Source organism: Scomber japonicus, chromosome 8 (genome assembly GCF_027409825.1).
Source record: "Scomber japonicus isolate fScoJap1 chromosome 8, fScoJap1.pri, whole genome shotgun sequence".
Classification (NCBI taxonomy): domain Eukaryota; kingdom Metazoa; phylum Chordata; class Actinopteri; order Scombriformes; family Scombridae; genus Scomber; species Scomber japonicus.
This window is the reverse complement of record NC_070585.1, coordinates 34,302,283-34,310,900: the sequence shown is the minus strand read 5'-3', so window position 1 is coordinate 34,310,900 and position 8,618 is coordinate 34,302,283. Positions and strand designations below refer to the sequence as shown.

General features: G+C 47.4%; 2 protein-coding genes across 2 annotated transcripts in view; both read left to right on the top strand.

Annotated features, from left to right (window-relative positions):
* Positions 1-2,597, top strand: part of LOC128363283 (protein NipSnap homolog 3A-like) — a 5,825-nt gene extending 3,228 nt beyond the window's left edge. The window contains exons 4-6 of the mRNA XM_053324242.1: positions 1,858-2,007; positions 2,143-2,229; positions 2,340-2,597. Of these exons, the coding sequence (XP_053180217.1) occupies positions 1,858-2,007; positions 2,143-2,229; positions 2,340-2,416 (314 nt within the window). The 3' untranslated portion in view covers positions 2,417-2,597. The remainder of the gene's footprint in view (positions 1-1,857; positions 2,008-2,142; positions 2,230-2,339) is intronic.
* Positions 2,598-5,369: 2,772 nt separating this feature from the next.
* LOC128363284 (protein NipSnap homolog 3A-like) lies at positions 5,370-7,860 on the top strand. The gene is made up of 6 exons (XM_053324243.1): positions 5,370-5,453; positions 6,515-6,722; positions 6,815-6,976; positions 7,080-7,229; positions 7,361-7,447; positions 7,628-7,860. Exons 1-6 carry the CDS (start codon positions 5,385-5,387, stop codon positions 7,702-7,704), a joined length of 753 nt encoding a protein of 250 aa, XP_053180218.1. The 5' UTR covers positions 5,370-5,384; the 3' UTR covers positions 7,705-7,860.
* Positions 7,861-8,618: the final 758 nt, after the last annotated feature.

The window sequence follows — 8,618 nt, the reverse complement described above, 5'->3', positions numbered from 1 at the left end:
TTAACAGGAAGAACCCTCAGAACCAGACTCAGAGTGGGAGAACATCTGCCTGGACCGGTTGGGGTAGAGAGGAGAGAGAGGAAGGAGAGGAAGGAGAGAGGAAGGAGAGGAGAGAGAGGAAGAGAGGAAGGAGAGGAGAGAGAGGACAGAGAGGAAGGATAGGAGAGAGAGGAGAGAGAGAGGAAGGAGAGGAGAGAGAGGAAGGAGAGGAGAGAGAGGAAGGAGAGGAGAGAGAGAGGAAGGAGAGGAGAGAGAGAGAGAGGAAGGAGAGGAGAGAGAGGAAGGAGAGAGAGGAAGGAGAGGAGAGAGAGGAAGGAGAGGAGAGAGAAGCACATTGAAGGTCCGGGACTGGAATCCGTCATCCGGACGTCTCCAGGCCCAGATTACCTGTGAGACCAGAAAGCACAGACAACTCCGGGGAAGAAGTTTAGATGGATGGATAGAGAGAGAGAGGGAGGAGGAGAGAGGATAGATGGATGGAGAGAGAGAGGGAGGAGGAGAGAGGATAGATGGATGGATAGAGAGAGAGAGGGAGGAGGAGAGAGGATAGATGGATGGATAGAGAGAGAGAGGGAGGAGGAGAGAGGATAGATGGATGGATAGAGAGAGAGAGGGAGGAGGAGAGAGGATAGATGGATGGATAGAGAGAGAGAGGGAGGAGGAGAGAGGAGCCCAGTGCATCATGGGAGTCCCCCGGCAGTCTAAGCCTATAGCAGCATAAACTAGGAGCTGGAACCCCAACTAGAAGCTTTATCACAAAGAAACGTTTGAGGCCTACTCTTAAACATAGAGAGGGTTCTGCCCCCCGGAACCAATCTGGGAGATGGTTCCACAGGAGAGGAACCTGAGAACTGAAGGCTCTGCCTCCTGTTCTACTTTTAGAGATACTAGGAACCACAAGTAGGCCTGCATGCTCGGAGCACAGTATTCTAGTAGGTTCATAAGGTTCTATGAGCTGGGAGCGCAGTGTTCTAGTAGGTACATAAGGTTCTATGAGCTGGGAGCACAGTGTTCTAGTAGGTTCATAAGGTTCTATGAGCTGGGAGCACAGTGTTCTAGTAGGTACATAAGGTTCTATGAGCTGGGAGCGCAGTGTTCTAGTAGGTTCATAAGGTTCTATGAGCTGTGAGCACAGTGTTCTAGTAGGTTCATAAGGTTCTATGAGCTGGGAGCACAGTGTTCTAGTAGGTTCATAAGGTTCTATGAGCTGGGAGCGCAGTGTTCTAGTAGGTTCATAAGGTTCTATGAGCTGGGAGCACAGTGTTCTAGTAGGTTCATAAGGTTCTATGAGCTGGGAGCACAGTGTTCTAGTAGGTTCATAAGTTTCTATGAGCTGGGAGTGCAGTGTTCTAGCAGGTTCATAAGGTTCTATGAGCTGAGAGCACAGTGTTCTAGTAGGTTCATAAGTTTCTATGAGCTCTTTAAGATATGATGGAGCCTGACCATTAAGAGCTTTGAAGGTGAGGAGAAGGATTTTGAATTCTATTCTGAATTTTACGGGAAGCCAAGAGAGGAGTAATATGATCTCTCGTTCTAGTTTTTGTCAGAACACGAGCAGCTGCATTCTGGACCAGCTGGAGAGTCTTTAGAGACTTGTTAGGACAGCCTGATAATAATGAATTACAGTAGTCCAGCCTAGAAGTAACAAATGCATGGGCTAGTTTTTCAGCATCATTTTGAGACAGGATATGTCTAATTCTTGCATGGGAGTCCCCCGGCAGTCTAAGCCTATAGCAGCATAAACTAAGAGCCCTAACGATGAACTTTATCAAAAAGGAAAGTTTTAAGCCTACTCTTAAACGTCAGTGTCCCAGGTGTTTCAGGTGTCCCAGGTGTGACAGCTGCTGTGTGTTCCAGGTGTGTACGAGCTGATCACCCTCCAGATGCGTCCTGGCGGTCCGGCGGTTTGGGGCGAAGCGTTCCACGCTGCCGTCAGCGCTCGTGATGCTCCGGGTTACGGAAAGCTGGTGGGAGCGTTCCACAACGAGTTCGGCCCGCTGAACAGAGGTACAAAAAATACCTGCAGGCTGGAGTTCACCTGTCTGCACTGACTGCTAACAGGTGTGTGTGTGTGTGTGTGTGTGTGTGTGTGTGTGTGTGTGTGTGTGTGTGTGTGTGTGTGTGTGTGTGTGTGTGTATCAGTTCACTCTCTCTGGTGGTTCGAGAGCGCCGACCGTCGCGCTGAACTTCGGCGTAAATCTCACACTGATCCCAGAGTCGTTGCTGCAGGTGAGACTTCCTGATTGGACACAAACAGCTGTGAAGATAAAATACTAAAATATTAATAAAACATCTGAAATCAATCATTAATGATAATAACTCTGCTCTCTGTCTCTCAGTCAGAAACAGCGTGAACTATCTGGATCATCAGGAGAATAAACTCATGTTTCCGTGCTCCTTCTCTCCGCTGAAGTAACTTCCTGTCCTGCTGTCTCCATGGCAACAGAGACAAACCTGAGCAGGAAGCCGAACACATCGAGGATCATTCAGTCCAAACGTTGCTGCTGCTTAAAGATGAAACTGTTTAATAAAACCTGAAGAATAAACGTGACACATGTTGGATCAAGTTTGTTTGTTTCTGAATAAAAAGATTAAAAGTTATCATCAGCTGTTTTTATAATATTAAACATGAGACTCAGTGTTACAGGCTGCTGGTCTTTGTGGCAGATGTTCAGCAGGAGGGAACAGCTGGGAACTCCTGGGCCTGGTGCTCCCAGTGTTCCCAGTGCTATAAGAGCACACCTTATAAGCTCTGTGATGAGAGAAGGGAAACTTCACATTAACCCTACTGATCTACCGTCCTCTCCCTCTTATCCTGGTCGGGTCGGGGGGGCAGCAGCCTAAGCAGGAAGCCCAGACTTCCCTCTCCCCAGCCACTTCGTGCAGCTCTTCCCGGGGGATCCCGAGGCGTTTCCAGGCCAGCCGAGAGACATAGTCTCTCCAGCGTGTCCTGGGTCTCCTACCGGTGGGACGGGCCCTGAACACCTCACCAGGGAGGCGTCCGGGAGGCATCCTGACTAGATGCCCGAGCCTCCTCATCTGGCTCCTCTCAACGCGGAGGAGCAGCGGGTCTACTCCGAGCTCCTCCCGGATAACTGAGCTTCTCACCCTATCTCTAAGGGAGAGCCCAGCCAGCCTACGGAGGAAGCTCATTTCAGCCGCTGGAGTGCACTCCACCCTTTTCCGGTTGAGGACCATGGACTCGGATTTGGAGGTGCTGATTCTCATCCCGGCCGCTTCACACTCGGCTGCGAACCGATCCAGTGAGAGTTGGAGGTCACGGTCTGATGAAGCCAACAGGACCACATCATCTGCAAAAAGCAGTGACCCAATCCTGAGGTCACCAAACCGGACCCCCTCCACACCCTGGCTGCTCCTAGAAATCCTGTCCATAAAGATTATGAACAGGATCGGTGACAAAGGGCAGCCCTGGCGGAGTCCAACTCTCACTGGAAACAAGTCCCACTTATTACCGGCAATGTGGACCAAGCTCTGACACCGGTCATACAGGGAACGGACGGCCCTTATCAGGGGGTCCGGTACCCCGTACTCCCGGAGAACCCCCCACAGGACTCCCCGAGGGACACGGTCGAATGCCTTCTCCAAGTCCACAAAACACATGTGGACTGGTTGGGCCCCATGCACCCTCAAGGATCCTGCAGAGGGTGTAGAGCTGGTCCACAGTTCCCCGGCCTGGACGAAAACCACACTGCTCCTCCTGAATTTGAGGTTCGACTATCCGACGGACACTCCTCTCCAGCACCCCCGAATAGACCTTACCAGGGAGGCTGAGAAGTGTGATCCCCCTGTAATTGGAACACACCCTCCGGTCCCCCTTCTTAAAAAGAGGAACCACCACCCCAGTCTGCCAATCCAGAGGCACTGCCCCCGATGTCCACGCGATGCTGCAGAGTCGTGTCAACCATGACAGCCCCACAACATCCAGGGCCTTCAGGAACTCGGGGCGGATCTCATCCACCCCCGGGGCCCTGCCATCGAGGAGCTTTTTAACCACCTCGGCGACCTCCATGAGTGAAATGAGGAAAACACCAGAAGAGGCAAAAGGTCAGTTTGAAGATGTCGCAACAGGCCTCACCGTGTTGAGTTCAGAGGGTTAGGGCTGATTGCTGGGTTATGTCTCACTGATGAGTAAAGATAATAAAGATCTCAGTTGGCTGTTGGACGACTTCTGTTCTCCGTCTCATACTTTAAGGTTACTGAAGTTAAGTAATCAAGAAGTTCTACTTCCTGCCGTTTAATGAAACAGGAAGTAACGCTGAGCTCGATCAGCTGATCAAACATTTAAAGTCATTAACTATTAAAACATGTTCAGGTTCTAATTTAACTCATTTTTACTTTTGAGAGAAAAAAAAATCTTAAATTTAAAACTTCTTTGAGACAGAAACGTGTTGAATATACGAACATGGAAATATCTCAACTTCTAAAAATATTAATCTGAGTCAATATTGTTTAAAATATAATAATAATATAATAATAATAATAATAATAATAACTAATCAAAGTGAAGCATGGTTTCTGGATACAGGTCACATAAATATAAATAAACATTATTCTGTAACCTGTCTCCACTTCCGGTCAGCCTGCTGTGATCGATCAGCTGCAGCCAATCAATCAAAGACTGGAATGACTCGAGGGGAAGATGCTCTGCTCGGAGCAGAAATAAGAGGCTCGGGACTTCCTTAATAATGTGTTGTGGATCAGACAAAGACCGAGGAGTGAAGAAGCATCAATGAAGAGATTTAAACGTTTTAATCTTACCTGTAATCTCAAATCACCTGAGGAAGTGACGTAAAACGCGTCGGTTGTTTATGTCCCTAAAACAACAGAAACTATTTGATCATCTTATTGATTGATTGATTGATTGATTGATTGATTGATTGATTGAAATCGCGCGAGGACGTTTCTCAGGATCAATAAATCAAAAGTTTAAAAATAATAAAAAAAAGTTTAATTCAGGAAAACGGAACAATTTAAACGTCATGACGTCACGACGTTCTGCAGTTTGAGAGGAGACAGGAAGTCTCACTCTGCTGATTATTCCTGAACCAGAAACAGAAACGTTGATGTCATCCTGAGCATTAAACTAAAACACTAATATCTGCGCGCGCGTGTGTGTGTGTGTGTGTGTGTGTGTGTGTGTGTGTGTGTGTCTGTGTGTCTGTGTGTGTGTGTGTGTGTGTGTGTGTAGATCGTCATTAAAGCTGAGTCTTTATGGCCGTATCAGATCGGTTGCCATGGTAACAGCGCGGACATTGCGAGTTGTATTTCTCTGTCGGAGTGAGAGCTCGTCGTCACAGAGGATCTCTGACTGGTTGATGACCTCCTCCCTACTTCTTCTCTTTTCTGTCATTTTACTTTGAAACATGTTGAAGTTGAGGAGCTCGTGCGTGAGATCAGCTGCTGCTCTGCTCTCACCTGCTGCTGCTGCTCAGGTGAGTCTGTGACGTCACACTCTGACAAACATCCAAACACTAACTCACTAACATGCTGCTCAGCCTGAATCTCACTGATGCAACTAACATGTAAGTTCAGTTACTGCAGCAAACAAACCTCATCACAGTTCAGAGCTAGAAAACTACAAAAACTACAAAACTACAAAACTACAAAAACTACAAAAACATTAAAAACTACAGAAACTACAAACTCTGATTCATTTGATCAAGTTTGAAAAGTTTCTTTTTGATCTTTGGACTCAGTGAAAAGGTCAAAACCTGAAGTTTAAAATTAACCAGCAGAGAAAAACCTGCAGAGACCAGTTTACCTGAACGCCACACACACACACACACACACACACACACACACATATAGACACACACACGCACACGCACACATGCATACATACACACTTACATAGACACACACGCATACACATATACACACACACATACACATACACACATGCACACACACACATATAGACACACGCACACATGCATACATACACACACACACACACACAGACGCACGCACACAAACACGTGCACACACACATGCACACACACACATAGACACACATAGACACACACAGACAGAAGTGTTGGTTCTTTTATTGATCAGCTGCAATGACTGATTCTGTCCAGCAGGTGGCAGCAAGCACCTGAACCTCAGAGCATGAAGTCAATACTCCTCTTTCCTTTCCTCCTCATTCTTCTTCCTCTTCTTCTTCTTCTCCTTCTTCTTCTTCTTATATTTATTATTATTATTATTATTATTAATATTAATATTATTTATATTATTATTAAAGCAGCTGAATTCTTGTATAAACTTGTGAACGAGCAGAAAGAGTTTATTCTGGATGAAGAACTTTCAGTTAAAATGTGATTTTAAATCCAAAACAAATCAAAGTAATGAATGAAGTTTATAAAACTTTAAAGAACAAATGAAATTAAAAGCTGTATGAATGTTAAACCTTTTCTCATCATGTGACTGGATCAGCTGGTCCGTCTGTTAGCAGTCAGAGTGAGACCTCCTCTCTGCCTCCTCCTCTCTGCAGCCTCGTGCGCGCCTCTCTACCGGCTCCCAGCAGCAACACTCAACCTTCTACGAGTTCCGCACCTACTGCATCCGTCCGGACCAGAACGCCGCCTTCCTCAAACTGACCAATGAGCAGATCCACCTGCGCACCGCTCACTCTGAGCTGATTGGCTACTGGAGCGTGGAGTACGGCGGCCTGAACCAGGTGTTCCATATATGGAAGTACGGTGAGGACATTCTTCTTCTTCTGTCTCAGAGTCACACACTTGTTCTTCTTCTGTGGTGTGAAGTGAGCCTGAGCCGGTCCTCTGCTCCTCAGACAGTTACTCCAAGCGGGCAGCGGTCCGGGCAGCTCTGGCTCAGGACCCCTCCTGGCTCTCAAACTACATCTCCAAGGCCATGCCCATGCTGACCAGCCAGTACAACGAGGTCACCTACCTGGTTCCCTGGAGCCACCTGAAGAAGCCTCCACAGGACGGAGGTAAGCCCCGCCCCCTGCAGCTCTGCAGCCAATCACTGGGGGACATGCTCAGTGTTTCAGGTGTTTCAGGTGGTCCAGGTGTGACAGCTGCTGTGTGTTCCAGGTGTGTACGAGCTGATCACCCTCCAGATGCGTCCTGGCGGTCCGTCGGTTTGGGGCGAAGCGTTCCACGCTGCCGTCAGCGCTCGTGATGCTCCGGGTTACGGAAAGCTGGTGGGAGCGTTCCACAACGAGTTCGGCCCGCTGAACAGAGGTACAAAAAATACCTGCAGGCTGGAGTTCACCTGTCTGCACTGACTGCTAACAGGTGTGTGTGTGTGTGTGTGTGTGTGTGTCTGTGTGTGTGTGTGTGTGTGTGTGCGTGTGTGTGTGTGTGTGTATCAGTTCACTCTCTCTGGTGGTTCGAGAGCGCCGACCGTCGCGCTGAACTTCGGCATAAATCTCACACTGATGCCAGAGTCGTTGCTGCAGGTGAGACTTTCAGCTCCAAACATGAACTGATCACATGTTTGAGATACTTCAAAGAAAGATTGAAGAAAGCGACGCTGAACAGACTGAAGAGAATAAAACACCATAAAAACATCTGAAACCGATCAGTAATCAATGATTGATCAGTAATCAATGATAATAACTCTGCTCTCTGTCTCTCAGTCAGAAACAGCGTCGTCCATCTGGACCATCAGGAGAGTAAACTCATGTTTCCGTGCGCCTTCTCTCCACTGAAGTAACTTCCTGTCCTGCTGTCTCCATGGCAACAGAGACAAACCTCGAGCCTTGAACATGTAGAAGTCCTCGTTAGTTTCATCAGCTTCTGTTTACATGAACTGTCTGTTCCTGTCTGCTGGATTCATTTCTGCTGTTTAATAAAACCTGAAGAATTAAAATGTTCAAGTTTGTTTGTTTCTGAACAAAAACAGGAAGCGTACACCCACATTGCATTTTAGGTTTATTGGCAAAATTTAAAATTACAATAAACAAATTACACAAGAACAGTTTCAATAGTTAAATCAAACTAATATCACAACTTCCTACTGTCAGTGACTACTGCAGTCTAACAAATATTCATATAGTAATAGAATTCACACATTTGCAAACCAGGTGAGGTCTAAATCACCTGGGCTTCATTAGTGTCCTCAGGTTGAGACAGAAACCCTCAAACACCTGGACTGATGACGGTGACGTTTGATTGCATGTTAGAAATATGAGCCCAAACATTCAGAGAAAAGATCACAAACAAGGAAAAGATGCGAAAAGAAAGGAAAGGCACTGAATGTTCCTAGAGATCCAGCTGGAAGCAAAGTTCACACACCTGGACCGAACCCTGACCTGCCACCAGATTCCTGAGGAGGCAGCTGGTCTAAGACAACCCCAACCCCAACCCTAACCCTAACCCCAACCCCAACCCTGCAGACTGCAGTAAGACTTGGTGGCAGCAGACTGAGGGTTCAGCTTCCACAGTAAGGCTCATACTAAACGCTGAAGGGCTCCATGCCTGTACACCACCTCTGACCCAATCCATGCCTGTACACCACCTCTGACCCACTCCATGCCTGTACACCACCTCTGACCCACTCCATGCCTGTACACCACCTCTGACCCAATCCATGCCTGTACACCACCACTGACCCAATCCATGCCTGTA